An 18,481-nucleotide genomic window follows, 5' to 3' on the forward strand; every position below is an offset into this window, starting at 1 on the left:
AAGTTAAAGTATACAAAATGTACTTTCATAAACTAAAAAGTGGGCTACAAGTATATAACTAGTAAACTAACAGTACGCTTATAAGTTCACTTGTAGTATAGTTCATATTATAGTTGCAGTACAAAATACAGCTTGGATGTAAACTAGTTGTGTACTCAAAGTTTACTCCTCTTACATTTAAAGTATACTTTTATAAAGTGCGCCAATTTAGTCACAAGAAGTATTGAAGTAGTACACTTACAAGTATACTACTTGTAAAATAGGCGTTGGTGTAATGCATACCAAACTCGTGACCTTAGTGATGCTGATTGAATGAACCCTTAGATGATGGTTCTATGAATGTCATTTACAATCTCCACAGGTTGTCCGGTAAGAACATGTAGATGATGGTGATGTTTCAATTAGTCCAGGTCACACACACTGTCTTTGAGATACCACTCATTTATTGGTTGAAGATGGTTTGTAAATCCTTGTTTGAATAGTGGTTACTAAAATACAGAAAATAAAATAGAAACATATGCAGGCATTAGTAACATGTAGTAATAATAAACAAACAGTATTGTATGACATACACATGCAAGCATAATTAAATGAAAGTTAAACATTTTGAACAGGAGTAAAAGGAGGAGAACACAGCCTTCTTAACTATAAGGGAGCATCAACAAACAGCAGACTCAGGCTCTCATGCAGTGCTATGAGCAGAGTGCACACAGAGGGTGATATGATGAATTGCTGCTCTAACTTAAATGATTGTTGACACAGAAACACACAACTTATCATTCAAACTATTATAGAAACACGAGCATGAGCATTATAACATGATACATGTGACTTTAGAATTATTATAGCGATGCAGATACTAAACAATAGACAACTATAGCAAATACTCACTTTCTCATGGACGCACAGGAAAGACCATATCAATAAATAAAGAGAAAAGAGTCCAAAAGTTTCAGCACTGATGCTGAGCTGAGTTGGAGGACAGATGAGGTTTGTGATCTGTGCAGAAAGTGATTGGAATCACAGCAGTCTGATCATGTGAAGACCATGCGCCAAGCCACAGACTATTGGTCCGTGCATGTGAACAATGCATGGGCTGGTGAGGGGATGCTTTTGGGTTAAACTGCTGCACCTTCTGAACACTACTAGTACATTGATATTAGTATATTTATTACATAAAGTATATTTGGGATTATACTTGAACTATACTTAAGTTAATTTCATAAAATAAACTTGGAAGTATACTTCTTTTTTGTAAGGGATATCAGGTTTAATACTGAGATGATCAAGAAGGTATTTTTCATAATGAATATGTTATAAAATAAATACAAAGACACTCATTTATTATAATCCACAGTTTTATTTAATGATGGTTTAATGTTCATGCCACATTTCTGATGAATGAATAGTTTCTCTACGAGTGAAAATCATTTAATGAGCATGAAGAGGAACATGCAGAAGATGAGTATTAGAAAGCAACATGCAGAGTAAAACACCGAGTAGAGAGCTGTGAAACATGCAGAAACATGTGAACAGAGGAGATCTGGAGCTTCATCCAGATCTCTGTCAAAGAAGCGGCATCATTTGCAGACAGGAAGTGTTGCTGAAGCTCTACTCTGAGCAGCGGTCAGGCTCCAGGCTTTGAGTGACAGGCCTCTGTCCACTCAGACTGGCCTCACAGCTCACTGAGCCCGCCTTCCTCCACTGGTCTGCAAGGAGGCTCAGGGTGCTGCTCCAGCTGTAGTGGCCGTCCCTCCCCAGGACCACCAGGCTGTGTGACGCCCCTGAGGAGCTGCTGCTGCCCCCCACCTTCCAGCCCAGCGTCCAGGCTGAGGGGAAGCCCCCGCTGGCTAGACACACCAGTGTGGCACTGCCCTGCTTCAGCTCCTCTCTGGAGGGGGGGAGGACGGTCAGGGTGGGCTGCACCACACCCACTGGAGGAGAGAGAGGGGGAGGAGAGGGGGGGAGAAAAGACAAAGCAATGAGAGTGAAGGCTTGGTAATAAAGAAACATCACATCCTGCTCATTTATTATATTTGATCAAATAAAACAGAATAACTTGAGCTGCTGCTGCTGCACTCATAAATCACTCAGTATCTCACCATCAGCCTCATGATTCAAGTGTGAATGCAACTAAAAAGGTTCATCGATGACGATTATTGATGACATCTTCGTATGTGTTTCATAACGTGTGACAGTGAATAACTCGTCCCTGAGATGATTTTCTTCTGTTTAAACTGACAGTTAAATACAGTTAAAACCTTTGTCATCTGTCTCTTTCACTTCCTGTTCACTACATGTAAAATTAATGAACCGTGAACACAAAGATGAGCTGCATTTACCCATAAAATCACATTTGTGTTCAACAGGAATCCACATCACATTTTAATTCAATATATTTTTTTTTATATTTACAAAATAAACGAATCAAAGAATTTAACAAACACATTTTGTGTAAAGTTTGAGTAAATTTGTCTTTAAAATGTTTTTAAAGCCAATATTAAATACATCTTATTACAAATAGAATTTTAGAAAAAACAATAATTATTAATCTTATCTACATTACTGAATGCATATTGATTTCGGTAAAATTTCTTCTCAGATTATGAGGTCAGCTTTATAAAATAACATAAATTATCAACAACATAAAAAACTGAACTTGATCAAATTATAATATAATATTTGATAAAAAATAATATTTGCTATATGTTGTATAAATTAAAAATCTCTGGTACTTACAGTTAATGATGAGTTTGGTTCCTCCACCAAAAGTCCACCACAGTGATACAAACTCATTAAGTGGCCGTACAAAAACCTCCTGCACTGTGAACAAGCATCTATCCACTGAAAACACTCTCTGCTTTTTCAATTAACACAGAAACATTTATATTTTATTGAATCTATAAATATCAAATTAATGATATGGATTGAAATTATTGTATAAATGTAGATTATTTCTTTAATTTTGCTTTACTTTTCTACACCAGACAGAGAAACGATCACAGTCTCCTTGTAACAAAGTCATTTTTTCACAGTTTTATATCAGTTGCTACATGGTAAAATGAACATGATGCTTTTTAATAATGATGATAACTTATAAACTCATATTAAACAGATCTGAAATATGTTATTTATCTCCAGTAAACTCTGTCAGTAGATTAAAGGCAGACAAACAGACATATCATACCAACCACAGTGGACACAAACTCATCCTTAAATCCTCAACTGCACTTCTAATATAAATATGTTTCTTCTATTATCCATTCAGATGATAGATGGTGTAAATCCAAGCAGTATTCCTCCTGATTTAGTGTCCCACGTTGCCTTCAGTGTGTTGAGAGCAGAGAAATGATTTCCATAGAGAGGAGGCTTTGCATCGTCAGCTGATCCTCCAGTGAACTGAGAAGGTTTATAGTCCTGTGAGTTCAACACTGCAGGACTCAGATGTGTCAGTCAACACAGCAGAAAGCACAACTAGCATGACTCTCATCACCATCCTCATCTGGACGCTGGCCTGCTGCTGTTTTACAGGTTCATTCACTCAGCAACATTTCAGACATGATGTGCTGCCTTTTCTCTCATTTATTTCTGCTGATCAATGAATGATTTGTTTTTGTCTGCAGGATGCAGCGGTCAGGTGACTGTGACTCAGCCTCCAGTAGAGACATCTACTCCAGGATCCACCGTCTCGCTCACCTGTAAGACCAGCCAAGCTGTTTACAAATACAGTGGTGGAGAGTGGGGTATGTTCTGGTATCAACAGAAATCTGGAGAGAGTCCAAAGCTCCTAATAAGATATGTGAGCACACGTGAATCAGGAACAGCAGCTCGGTTTAGTGGCAGTGGAAGCAGCTCTGACTTCACTTTGACCATCAGTGGAGTTCAGACTGAAGACGCAGCAGTTTATTACTGTCAGAGTCTCCATCAAATAAACAGTGCTTGGGTGTTCACACAGTGATTTGTAGTCGTACAAAAACCTCCCTCAGTCCGACTGCAGAGACACTGAGCTGTTACAGCAGGAACCGACTGCAGCTGCTGAAGAGGAAGAGACTCTGACACAGACCACTGAACACAGAGCTGACAGGAACCTCACCAAGCACAAACCTTATTTTTTAATTCTGCTTCTCACTTCAAAGTATAACGTTTACCATTCTCATATTGGAGCAGAGATATCTCCTCTAGTTTTTCATATTCTATTGCTTCATTAGCTCCCTGACCATCCTTCACAGTGACGGAGACTAAGGTTGCAAAAGTGTTGTTTATGCCCCAATTCAGAAAATCTGGATTTATTTTAAGTACTTTTTTTCATCCGACACCACCTACCTCAAAGTCAATCCCAACTTTGCTCTCATTTCTGGGCTATAAAATATTTTGCTTTTGACTCTAGCCATCGTGTTTAAACAAGCTACTGTCTGTTCTTGAGTCTCGACCCCAAACCAGGAAGTGTGACCTGTATTCCTTTACCAAATAGAAGTCTATTCAAGTGTGCTATTAGTATATTTATTTTAAACTTAAAATAACACAACAACATTTCTTTTTATGTACTTATCAGAGATATACTTAAGATATACTTCTGTACATATACTTCCTCCTGAATGTCAGCTGCCTCCAGTTACAATTCACAACGTAGAAATTAAACAGGTCTCTTCATACAAATACCTGAGTTATGATAGACTCCACCCTATCATGGACCCCTCACATTGAATTTACCTGTAAGAAGATACAGCAGATCATTTACTTTCTTCGCAGACTCAGATTATTTGGAGCCAGTAGCCAGATTATTTTTCTATTTTTCAGTTCAGTGATTCAGAGTGTCCTGTTGTACTGCAGCACAGCCTGGCTCAGTAGTCTATCTGTTAAACTTAAAACTAAACTTTATAGCCAAATCAAAATTTGCGCGAAGATCATCGGCCAACCTGTGACAGCCTCCTTTCAAGCAGCTCACAACAATATGCTCAGACAGGCCAACAGCATCTCTTCTGATCCCTTACATGTTTTAAATGAGGAATATCAACTTCTGCCCTCCAAGAGGCGATTCAGAGTCCCTACATTTAACCTGCATCGGGCTAAAGAACGCTTTTGTCCATCAGTCCATCTGGTTGCTAAATAATAATTAATGTGCTGCTAAAGACATGTAAATCCAGAGGACAGATGGTAATAGTGTAATGAGTTATGTATGAATAATTGTGATGTGTTTTGTTTTTGTCTGATGGGTCTTACTTGTCTGTTTGTCTATGGTAACAGTATGTGTATTGTATACTTTTTCTCAAACTGAGCTGCCAATGGATACAAAATGAATTTAGTGCAAACTGACAATAAAGTTGTATCGTATCGTAAACTTGTCAGTATGAGCCAAGTATACTTAGACTTTTCCTTATACTTTATCATATTTTATCTACCATACATGTATCCAGAGGGCACCTTTGCTGCGTTCTTTTTATAAATACAAATGATGTGACCCCTAACCCCACAAGACCACAGTGTCACAGCTGACCCATCTGGATTAACAGACTGACGTACACAATGATGAAAAGAGCTAAGAGTTAGCCAGAGTTGTTGTGAACCTGGACAGCCAGCAGAGAGCAGCCTGCATCTATTTATAACCTTTGGGAAACTTTGCAAAGACAGAAACAGCAGAGAGATGAGGAACAGAGAGTCTAAAGTTTCTACATGTTCTTAGTCAGTCCACAGGGAGACGGAGCCTCTACCTACTCCACCTCATCTCTCCCTTTCAGTTTCACAAGAACAGGTGTGGGTTTGCCTTCTAAAATGTATTTTTGCATGTTCTTAATGCATCACTGCTCCTCACAGTTTAAGTTCTCATGTCACAGAGAGTCTGAACTGTTTTCATGCACTCACACTGAAAACTGCATCAGGATGATGTTGTCAATAACTCTGATTGTCGTGTTGGGTTTTCTGAGTCAGGGTGAGAGATTCTGAAAATGTATCTGACATTGTGGCTTTAATTAATGTCTAATTTATTATCATCTAAACTGCTGATTCTCAAGGTTTATATTTCATTTCTCATTTCAGAGACTTCTGCAAACAAATTTCTGACTCAGGCTGACAAATCCAAGTCTGTTAGTGTTGGAGGGACCGTGAGCATCAGCGCCACAGGGAGTTCAGATATTGCTGCTGATCTCAGTTGGTACCTTCAGAAACCTGGACAGGCTCCCAAACTCCTTATATACTCTACATCAACTCTCTTCTCAGGGACTGCGTCTCGATTCAGTGGCAGTAGATCTGGTTCTCACTACACTTTAACCATCACAGGTGTTCAGACTGACGATGCTGGAGATTACTACTGTCTGGGCTACCATAGTGGCAATGTGTTCACACAGTGATTTAGAGCCGTACAAAAACCTCCTTCAGTTTGACTGAAGTGAAACCGGCCTGCTGCAGGTGCAGAGGGTTGGTGAAGAGACTGTGATGAGGAGAACTGGTCCAGTGAACACAACACAAGAGTCATCAAGCAGAACCACAATGAATCTAAATAAAACTGGAACAAACTCACAGACGCTCTTCCATATACAGTTTAAACTTATAATCTTGTCTCTTTATGAGTAAACTGTGGAGGTTAAACTCTTGTTGGACTTTAGCCACTGATATCAAAACATGTTGAAAAGTGTTTCTACCAACAGCTGCACAAAACAATGAATTATTTAATTTTGCTTTACTTTTCTACACCAGACAGAGAAATGATCACAGTCTCCTTGTAACAAAGTCATTTTTTCACAGTTTTATATAAGTTGCTACATGGTTAAATGAACATGATGCTTTTTAATAATAATAATAACTTATAAACTCATTTTAAGCAGATCTGAAATATGTTATTTATCTCCAGTAAACCCTGTCAGTAGATTAAAGGCAGACAAACAGACATATCATACCAACCACAGTGGACACAAACTCATCCTTAAATCCTCAACTGCACTTCTAATATAAATATGTTTCTTCTATTATCCATTCAGATGATAGATGGTGTAAATCCAAGCAGTATTCCTCCTGATTTAGTGTCCCACGTTGCCTTCAGTGTGTTGAGAGCAGAGAAATGATTTCCATAGAGAGGAGGCTTTGCATCGTCAGCTGATCCTCCAGTGAACTGAGAAGGTTTATAGTCCTGTGAGTTCAACACTGCAGGACTCAGATGTGTCAGTCAACACAGCAGAAAGCACAACCAGCATGACTCTCATCACCATCCTCATCTGGACGCTGGCCTGCTGCTGTTTTACAGGTTCATTCACTCAGCAACATTTCAGACATGATGTGCTGCCTTTTCTCTCATTTATTTCTGCTGATCAATGAATGATTTGTTTTTGTCTGCAGGATGCAGCGGTCAGGTGACTGTGACTCAGCCTCCAGTAGTGACATCTACTCCAGGATCCACCGTCTCTCTCACCTGTAAGACCAGCCGAGCTGTTCACAGCCAGAGTGGTTATGGTGATTTTATGTTCTGGTATCAACAGAAATCTGGACAGCCTCCAAAGCTTCTAATAAGACATGCGAGCACACGTGTATCAGGAACAGCAGCTCGGTTTAGTGGCAGTGGAAGCAGCTCTGACTTCACTTTGACCATCAGTGGAGTTCAGACTGAAGACGCAGCAGTTTACTACTGTCAGAGTTTTCATGTCATAAACAGTGCTTGGGTGTTCACACAGTGATTTAGAGCCGTACAAAAACCTCCTTCAGTTTGACTGAAGTGAAACCGGCCTGCTGCAGATGCAGAGGGTTGGTGAAGAGACTGTGATGAGGAGAACTGGTCCAGTGAACACAACACAAGAGTCATCAAGCAGAACCACAATGAATCTAAATAAAACTGCAACAAACTCACAGACACTCTTCCATATACAGTTTAAACTTATAATCTTGTCATTCAGTCTCTTTATAAGTAAACTGCGGAGGTTAAACTCTTGTTCTCTTGTTGGACTATAGCCACTGATATCAAAACATGTTGAAAAGTGTTTCTACCAACAGCTGCACAAAACAATCTAATATAACAGAAAATTCCAATTTACCATTTTTCATTTAAAAAATCCAAAATATGTCATTTTCTAAACAGAGCCTTTCCTTTCAAAATATCACAAAGTAGTTAAAAAGAATACAACCACTAACAAAGTACTATTTATGTAAACCTGATATACTAAAAGGTATAGTATATGAGGTTTGATACTGAGATGACCAAAAAGGTATTTTTCATAATAAATATATATTAAAGGAAATACAAAGACAGTGACTAATCCACAGTTTTATTTAATGATGGTTTAATGTTCATGCCACATTTCTGATGAATGAACAGTTCATGTTGGAGTGAAACTAAACTAAAATTCAGTTTATTTTGAAAAGTATTGAACATAACATGCAAAAGATCCATATAAGAAAGCAGCCTGCACACTGAATTGAAAATTATTGTATGAAGAAGATTATTTATTTAATTTTTCTTTACTTTTCTACACCAGACAGAGAAACGATCACAGTCTCCTTGTAACAAAGTCATTTTTTCACAGTTTTATATCAGTTGCTACATGGTTAAATGAACATGATTCTTTTTAATAATAATAATAACTTATAAACTCATATTAAGCAGATCTGAAATATGTTATTTATCTCCAGTAAACACTGTCAGTAGATTAAAGGCAGACAAACAGACATATCATACCAACCACAGTGGACACAAACTCATCCTTAAATCCTCAACTGCACTTCTAATATAAATATGTTTCTTCTATTATCCATTCAGATGATAGATGGTGTAAATCCAAGCAGTATTCCTCCTGATTTAGTGTCCCACGTTGCCTTCAGTGTGTTGAGAGCAGAGAAATGATTTCCATAGAGGGGAGGCTTTGCATCGTCAGCTGATCCTCCAGTGAACTGAGAAGGTTTATAGTCCTGTGAGTTCAACACTGCAGGACTCAGATGTGTCAGTCAACACAGCAGAAAGCACAACCAGCATGACTCTCATCACCATCCTCATCTGGACGCTGGCCTGCTGCTGTTTTACAGGTTCATTCACTCAGCAACATTTCAGACATGATGTGCTGCCTTTTCTCTCATTTATTTCTGCTGATAAATGAATGATTTGTTTTTGTCTGCAGGATGCAGCGGTCAGGTGACTGTGACTCAGCCTCCAGTAGTGACATCTACTCCAGGATCCACCGTCTCTCTCACCTGTAAGACCAGCCGAGCTGTTGCCAGAGACGGTTATAATGGTGATTATATGTTCTGGTATCAACAGAAATCTGGACAGCCTCCAAAGCTTCTAATAAAATTTGCGAGCACACGTGAATCAGGAACAGCAGCTCGGTTTAGTGGCAGTGGAAGCAGCTCTGACTTCACTTTGACCATCAGTGGAGTTCAGACTGAAGACGCAGCAGTTTATTACTGTCAGAGTGTCCATAATGGACCAGTGTTCACACAGTGATTTGTAGTCGTACAAAAACCTCCCTCAGTCCGACTGCAGAGACACTGAGCTGTTACAGCAGGAACCGACTGCAGCTGCTGAAGAGGAAGAGACTCTGACACAGACCACTGAACACAGAGCTGACAGGAACCTCACCAAGCACACACTACACATTCACACTAATAACTTCATTAAAAACATTATTAAAATATCTGATAACACATCATGTTCTGTTCACATTTACTCTCAGCTAAAGAGACAAATGTTGCCTGATCACATATTTGAGTCATGATTTCTTCCTACCTAAAAGAAAAGTTCTCGTTATTCTCCACGTTTTTTTTAATAAATAAAAGATGTATTATTTACTTTTCTTTACTGTAATGTAATATCACTCTCTATACCAATTTAAAAAGGAGAACTATATATATTTACATGATGAATTCAAAGCTTCCCTTACCAAATAGACGTTTATTCAAGTGTGCTATTAGTATACTTATTTTCAACTTAAAATAAGAGACTATACTTTCAGTTTACTTTTTTATGTACTCATCAGAGATCTACTTAAGTATACTTTGCTTATTACAATTACAGAAAAGTATAGTATACTTAGCTTATACTTTTACTTCGTTTGATCGAGATATACTTAAGAAAAGTATTATTAAGTGTTCTTGCCTTGTAGGCCTACAGAAAGGTATACTTGACTTGTAGTTGTACTAACTTTTTGATAGAGTAGCCTATTTAAGTGTTTGAGAGTTTGTAAATGAATGTTTTGATATGAATTTACTTCAATTCATCAAGAATTTTCTACGTTGTTGGATTCTTCGTTCACCGTGGAGACGTGAGAAAACTTTTTTTTTTTTTTTTATCATCACAAAACATCAAGTCAAATAGCAAAAGGAGCAAGTCTCTTTATGTAATACATAAATCATTAGCTAAGTACTATAAGTTAAAGTATACAAAGTGAACTTTCAGAAACTAAAAAGTGGGCTACAAGTATATAACTATTAAACTAAGAGTATACCTATTCACTTGTAGTATACTTGAACTTTACTTAACTTCATTAAATAAACTCTAAGTATACTACTTTGTCGTGAGGGTTTTCATTTTCCACAGAGAGGAGAATCAGTTGAAGTTATAAAACCAGTTAATTTCTTTCTACTCTTCATAAAATAAAAGAGCAAACACTTCATGAAGTTATGTATCAGTGAAATCTTTATTAGCAACAACATCAGTGATCAACATGACAGTTATTAAGCTCACTCACATGAAGCTGCTGAGCGACACACATTCCTCTCTAAGTTGTTGTTGTCCAACACTTTACAGCAGTGTTGTTCTCTGTCACACAAAGCTTCAGTTTCCTCTACAAGCATTCAAACTGCTATTGATCAGAGCTGCTCCCCCCCACACAGAGCTCCTGTCCTGGGCTTCAGCCGGCCCCTCTAGCCCTTACACTGGCTCCTGTGGAGGGACTGGGTCTGGCTGTGGCCCTGATGGAGGACCCTGCAGGAGTACAGCTCTCCTTCCATCCAGCGCTCCTGGCTCAGGCTCAGGGTGCTGCTGCTGCTGTAGCGGCCGCTCTTCTCCTCCTCTGAGCTGCTCAGGACCCCCTCCGTCACCTCCGTACCGTCCACCTGCCAGCTCACCACGGCTCCCTGAGGAGAGTAGCCGGTCAGCAGGCAGGCCAGCGTGGCCGAGCCCCCAGAGAGCTGCTCAGAGGAGGGGGGAAGCAGAGAGACTGAGGGCCTGACCATGGTGCCAGCTGGAGGGGAGAGCAGAGACACACAAGGAGCAGATGAACTTCCACTGTAGGACAGACAGCTGGACATGAGACAGTTATGATACCTGACAGAGGTTAACACTACTGTGGATCAGCTGTGTGCATGATACTGTGATCAGACAGAGGAGAGGAGCTGACACATGGCAGGAAATGAGGGGTTGACATATAAAACACAATAGTAAAACTTTGTTTTTTATTTAAAGTAATGAATCTTCTACTGTGGATCTCTTCATAAATATCTAATAATTAATATGCAACATGACTTATCTGTGATTTTAAATGAGAACATTGTATTAATGATCATTAAATTAAATCTTCTTTATAATGTGTGACAGTAAATGATTCATCGCTGTGATGCAAATGTAACATCTGTATTCAGTTATAGACTTTATCATCTGTCTGTTTCACTTCCTTTTCATGACTTTAAACTAACGAACTGTGAAGTCAAACTACAGCGATACTAAATGAACATATGAACTCATAAATTAGTTTTAACGGCATTTGCAACAGTTTTTATACCTAACAATCGTTTAAATGTTACAGTAAAACATAAAACATAAATAACTTGAAATTAAATTTTGCTGTTATTTTCTTAACATTAAAATGAACAAATTTACAACCAAACATTATTAAACAAATATATTATTGGAAAAAAAAGCGAAAATTATTCTGCATATATTTCACCATAACATCTTCTTTAATACTAACAGAATATTAACGTTAATATTTTCCTAAACTTCAATACCAGACAAGCTTAATAGACAGCAAAAAATATTATCCACATATAAATTATCCCAAATATTTTTCATTTTATAAAATTCTAATGCAAAAGTTAGTATTAAAATAATATTTCATGTTGTATAAATTAAAAATCTCTGGTACTTACAGTTAATGATGAGTTTGGTTCCTCCACCAAAAGTCCACCACAGTGATACAAACTCATTAAGTGGCCGTACAAAAACCTCCTGCACTGTGAACAAGCATCTATCCACTGAAAATACTCTCTGCTTTCTCAATTAACACAGAAACATTTATACTTTATTGAATCAATACATATTAAATTAATGATATCAATTGAAATTATTGTATAAATAAAGATTATTTCTTTAATTTTCTTTACTTTTCTACACCAGACAGAGAAACGATCACAGTTTCCTTGTAACAAAGTCATTTTTTCGCAGTTTTATATCAGTTGCTACATGGTTAAATGAACATGATGCTTTTTAATAATAATAATAACTTATAAATTCATATTAAGCAGATCTTAAATATGTTATTTTTCTCCAGTAAACCCTGTCAGTAGATTAAAGGCAGACAAACAGACATATCATACCAACCACAGTGGACACAAACTCATCCTTAAATCCTCAACTGCACTTCTAATATAAATATGTTTCTTCTATTATCCATTCAGATGATAGATGGTGTAAATCCAAGCAGCATTCCTCCTGATTTAGTGTCCCACGTTGCCTTCAGTGTGTTGAGAGCAGAGAAATGATTTCCATAGAGAGGAGGCTTTGCATCGTCAGCTGATCCTCCAGTGAACTGAGAAGGTTTATAGTCCTGTGAGTTCAACACTGCAGGACTCAGATGTGTCAGTCAACACAGCAGAAAGCACAACCAGCATGACTCTCATCACCATCCTCATCTGGACGCTGGCCTGCTGCTGTTTTACAGGTTCATTCACTCAGCAACATTTCAGACATGATGTGCTGCCTTTTCTCTCATTTATTTCTGCTGATCAATGAATGATTTGTTTTTGTCTGCAGGATGCAGCGGTCAGGTGACTGTGACTCAGCCTCCAGTAGTGACATCTACTCCAGGATCCACCGTCTCTCTCACCTGTAAGACTAACCCTGCTGTTCACAGATGGTCTGATGGAGATGAGGGTATGTTCTGGTATCAACAGAAATCTGGAGAGAGTCCAAAGCTTCTAATAAGATATGCAAAAAAACCTGAATCAGGAACAGCAGCTCGGTTTAGTGGCAGTGGAAGCAGCTCTGACTTCACTTTGACCATCAGTGGAGTTCAGACTGAAGACGCAGCAGTTTATTACTGTAAAAGTTTTCATGTCATAAACAGTGCTTGGGTGTTCACACAGTGATTTAGAGCCGTACAAAAACCTCCTTCAGTTTGATTGAAGTGAAACCGTCCTGCTGCAGGTGCAGAGGGTTGGTGAAGAGACTGTGATGAGGAGAACTGGTCCAGTGAACACAACACAAGAGTCAATTAAGCAGAACCACAATGAATCTAAATAAAACTGGAACAAACTCACAGACGCTCTTCCATATACAGTTTAAACTTATAATCTTGTCATTCAGTCTCTTTATAAGTAAACTGGGGAGGTTAAACTCTTGTTCTCTTGTTGGACTATAGCCACTGATATCAAAACATGTTGAAAAGTGTTTCTACCAACAGCTGCACAAAACAATCTAATATAACAGAAAATTCCAATTTACCATTTTTCATTTAAAAAATCAAAAATATTTCATTTTCTAAACGGAGCCTTTCCTTTCAAAATATCACAAAGTAGTAAAAGAATACAACCACTAACAAAGTACTATTTATGTAAACCTGATATACTAAAAGGTATAGTATATGATGTTTGATACTGAGATGACCAAAAAGGTATTTTTAATAATAAATATATAATAAAGGAAATACAAAGACAGTGACTAATCCACAGTTTTATTTAATGATGGTTTAATGTTCATGCCACATTTCTGATGAATGAACAGTTCATGTAGGAGTGAAACTAAACTAAAATTCAGTTTATTTTGAAAAGTATTGAACATAACATGCAGAAGATCCATATAAGAAAGCAGCATGCTCACTGAATTGAAAATTATTGTATAAAGAAAATGATTTCTTTAATTTTGCTTTACTTTTCTACACCAGACAGAGAAACGATCACAGTCTCCTTGTAACAAAGTCATTTTTTCACAGTTTTATATCAGTTGCTACATGGTTAAATGAACATGATGCTTTTTAATAATAATAATAAGTCATAAACTCATATTAAGCAGATCTGAAATATGTTATTTATCTCCAGTAAACCCTGACAGTAGATTAAAGGCAGACAAACAGACATATCATACCAACCACAGTGGACACAAACTCATCCTTAAATCCTCAACTGCACTTCTAATATAAATATGTTTCTTCTATTATCCATTCAGATGATAGATGGTGTAAATCCAAGCAGTATTCCTCCTGATTTAGTGTCCCACGTTGCCTTCAGTGTGTTGAGAGCAGAGAAATGATTTCCATAGAGAGGAGGCTTTGCATCGTCAGCTGATCCTCCAGTGAACTGAGAAGGTTTATAGTCCTGTGAGTTCAACACTGCAGGACTCAGATGTGTCAGTCAACACAGCAGAAAGCACAACCAGCATGACTCTCATCACCATCCTCATCTGGACGCTGGCCTGCTGCTGTTTTACAGGTTCATTCACTCAGCAACATTTCAGACATGATGTGCTGCCTTTTCTCTCATTTATTTCTGCTGATCAATGAATGATTTGTTTTTGTCTGCAGGATGCAGCGGTCAGGTGACTGTGACTCAGCCTCCAGTAGTGACATCTACTCCAGGATCCACCGTCTCTCTCACCTGTAAGACCAGCCAAGCTGTTTACAGATGGTCTAGTGGAGCTGAGGAGATGCACTGGTATCAACAGAAATCTGGACAGCCTCCAAAGCTCATAATAAGACATGCGATCACACGTGTATCAGGAACAGCAGCTCGGTTTAGTGGCAGTGGAAGCAGCTCTGACTTCACTTTGACCATCAGTGGAGTTCAGACTGAAGACGCAGCAGTTTATTACTGTCAGAGTTACCACTACATAAACAGTGCTGGTGTGTTCACACAGTGATTTGTAGTCGTACAAAAACCTCCCTCAGTCCGACTGCAGAGACACTGAGCTGTTACAGCAGGAACCGACTGCAGCTGCTGAAGAGGAAGAGACTCTGACACAGACCACTGAACACAGAGCTGACAGGAACCTCACCAAGCACACACTACACATTCACACTAATAACTTCATTAAAAGGATTATTAAGAAATCTAATAACACATCATGTTCTGTTCACATTTACTCTCAGCTAAAGAGACAAATGTTGCCTGATCACATATTTGAGTCATGATTTCTTCCTCCCTAAAAATCAAGTTCACATTATTCTCCAAGTTTTTTTTTGTTTTATAAAAAAAAATATTATTTACTTTTCTTTACTATAATGTAATATCACTCTCTATACCGATTTACAAAGGAGAAATATTGATATTTACATAATAAGTCCAAAGCAAGTGTGCTATTAGTATACTTATTTTAAACTTAAAATAACAGAATATACTTTCAGTTTAATTTTTATGTACTTATCAGAGATATACTTAAGTATACTAAGCTTTTACAGACAATTACAGAGAAGTAAAGTATACTTGGCCTATACTTTTACTTAATCTTTTGATTGAGATATACTTAAGAAAAGTATAATTAAGTATTCTTGCCTTATATGCCTACAGAAAGGTATACTTGGCTTGTAATAACTTTTCATAGAGTAGCCTATTAAAGTGTGTGAGAGTTTGTAAACTAATGTTTTGATATGAATTATCTTAAATTCATCAAGAATTTTCTAAGTTGTTGGATTCTTCGTTCACCATGGAGACATGTGAGAAAATGTTATTTCTTTTTTATCATCACAAAATATCCAATCAATTAGTAAAAGGATCAAGTCTCTTTATGTAATGCATAAATCACTGGCTAAGTACTATAAGTTAAAGTATACAAAGTGTACTTACATAAAGTAAAAAGTGGGCTACATGTATATAACTATTAAACTAACAGTAGTGTGGGGGGTTGAAGCTCAGCGGTCACCTTGGATTTACTCGTGTACATTTACTTGAGAAGGAAAAACTTCCACAGGACTCCGTTGTAAAAAAGGATAAAAAACAAAAATCTTTATTCCACAGTTTTGTAGTATCTTCTTACAGGAGGATTCAAAGCTAAGTTGTCCTAATTAGCAAACTGTACTACGGTAAGAAAACCGTGTGGCTCGGACCTTAACTTGAGCCTCAACTGAACAAACCACTGTTTTTACCTGAATGAGCACAAGAAGCCTATTTCTCTTGAAGCGACGGTAACCAACTTACAGTACAGTACTTACTTTCTAACAGAAAGCTTATATAGTGTTGCCTTTACAAAGTAACACACAAAGACATTGCATCAAGATGAATTAAATCAAATGATCATTAAATGACTTTTAACCTTTAAACATATTAATTACTAGGAATTAACTTATTCAATGAAATCACTTATTTATCTCACAAACATAAAATACGGATTGTGCTTATTTATTGAACTAAAACATGTATACTAAACTTGGCTCCCACAGTACGCTTATAAGTTCACCTGTAGTATAGTTCATATTATAGTTGCAGTATAAAATACAACTTGGATGTAAACTAGTTGTGTACTCAAAGTTTACTACTCTTACATTTAAAGTATACTTTTATAAAGTGTGCCAATTTAGTCCCAATAAGTATTGAAGTAGTACACTTATAATTATACTACTAGTACATTGATATTAGTATATTTATTACATAAAGTATATTTGGGATTATACTTGAACTATACTTCAATTTATTTCATAAAATAAACTTGGAAGTATACTTCTTTTTTTGTAAGGGATATCAGGTTTAATACTGAGATGATCAAGAAGGTATTTTTCATAATGAATATGTTATAGAATAAATACAAAGACACTCATTTATTATAATCCACAGTTTTATTTAATGATGGTTTAATGTTCATGCCACATTTCTGATGAATGAATAGTTTCTCTTTGAGTGAAAATCATTTAATGAGCATGAAGAGGAACATGCAGAAGATGAGTATTAGAAAGCAACATGCAGAGTAAAACACTGAGTAGAGAGCTGTGAAACATGCAGAAACATGTGAACAGAGGAGATCTGGAGCTTCATCCAGATCTCTGTCAAAGAAGCGGCATCATTTGCAGACAGGAAGTGTTGCTGAAGCTCTACTCTGAGCAGCGGTCAGGCTCCATGCTTTGAGTGACAGGCCTCTGTCCACTCAGACTGGCCTCACAGCTCACTGAGCCCGCCTTCCTCCACTGGTCTGCAAGGAGGCTCAGGGTGCTGCTCCAGCTGTAGTGGCCGTCCCTCCCCAGGACCTCCAGGCTGTGTGACGCCCCTGAGGAGCTGCTGCTGCCCCCCACCTTCCAGCCCAGCGTCCAGGCTGAGGGGAAGCCCCCGCTGGCCAGACACACCAGTGTGGCACTGCCCTGCTTCAGCTCCTCTCTGGAGGGGGGGAGGACGGTCAGGGTGGGCTGCACCACACCCACTGGAGGAGAGAGAGGGGGAGGAGAGGGGGGGAGAAAAGACAAAGCAATGAGAGTGAAGGCTTGGTAATAAAGAAACATCACATCCTGCTCATTTATTATATTTGATCAAATAAAACAGAATAACTTGAGCTGCTGCTGCTGCACTCATAAATCACTCCGTATCTCACATCAGCCTCATGATTCAAGTGTGAATGCAACTAAAAAGGTTCATCGATGACGATTATTGATGACATCTTCGTATGTGTTTCATAACGTGTGACAGTGAATAACTCGTCCCTGAGATGATTTTCTTCTGTTTAAACTGACAGTTAAATACAGTTAAAACCTTTGTCATCTGTCTCTTTCACTTCCTGTTCACTACATGTAAAATGAATGAACCGTGAACACAAAGATGAGCTGCATTTACCCATAAATCACATTTGTGTTCAACAGGAATCCACATCACATTTTAATTCAATATATTGTTTTTTATATTTACAAAATAAACGAATCAAAGAATTTAACAAATACATTTTGCGTAAAGTTTGAATAAATTTGTCTTTAAAATGTTTTTAAAGCCGATATTAAATACATCTTATTATTACAAATAGAATATTAGAAAAATAATAATTATTAATCTTATTATCTACATTACTGAATGAATATTGATTTCGGTAAAAAATTCTTCTCAGATGATGAGATAAGCTTAATAAAACAACATAAATGATCAACAATATAAAAAACTGAACATGATCAAAATATAATTTAATATTTGATAAAAAATAATATTTGCTATATGTTGTATAAATTATAAATCTCTGGTACTTACAGTTAATGATGAGTTTGGTTCCTCCACCAAAAGTCAACCACAGTGATACAAACTCATTAAGTGGCCGTACAAAAACCTCCTGCATTGTGAACAAGCATGTATCCACTGAAAATACTCTCTGCTTTCTCAATTAACACAGAAACAT

At 37.5% G+C, this 18,481-nt stretch overlaps 1 protein-coding gene and 4 gene segments (V, D, J or C); 2 read left to right on the forward strand and 3 right to left on the reverse strand.

The window, feature by feature from the left end:
* Positions 1-1,347: 1,347 nt before the first annotated feature.
* On the reverse strand, positions 1,348-2,869 carry LOC119504224 (the record flags this gene model as incomplete). The annotated part of the segment is given in 2 exon segments: positions 1,348-1,934; positions 2,740-2,869. Coding segments are annotated over 2 exon segments (453 nt in total), but the record flags the coding sequence as incomplete, so codon positions are not given.
* A 610-nt stretch (positions 2,870-3,479) lies between these two features.
* LOC119474445 lies at positions 3,480-6,344 on the forward strand. Its single transcript, XM_037746472.1, has 4 exons — positions 3,480-3,531; positions 3,624-3,954; positions 5,832-5,926; positions 6,034-6,344. The coding sequence occupies exons 1-4, from the start codon at positions 3,480-3,482 to the stop codon at positions 6,342-6,344; spliced, it is 789 nt and encodes a 262-aa protein (XP_037602400.1).
* Positions 6,345-10,666: 4,322 nt separating this feature from the next.
* Positions 10,667-18,436, reverse strand: LOC119504156. The segment is given in 2 exon segments: positions 10,667-11,156; positions 18,337-18,436. Coding segments are annotated over 2 exon segments (405 nt in total).
* LOC119504228 lies at positions 12,800-13,368 on the forward strand. The segment is given in 2 exon segments: positions 12,800-12,851; positions 12,944-13,368. Coding segments are annotated over 2 exon segments (387 nt in total).
* Positions 16,934-18,211, reverse strand: LOC119504158. The segment is given in 1 exon segment: positions 16,934-18,211. A coding segment is annotated over 1 exon segment (402 nt).
* Positions 18,437-18,481: the final 45 nt, after the last annotated feature.

The sequence above is a fragment of the Sebastes umbrosus genome, chromosome 16, assembly GCF_015220745.1.
Source record: "Sebastes umbrosus isolate fSebUmb1 chromosome 16, fSebUmb1.pri, whole genome shotgun sequence".
Lineage (NCBI taxonomy): Eukaryota > Metazoa > Chordata > Actinopteri > Perciformes > Sebastidae > Sebastes > Sebastes umbrosus.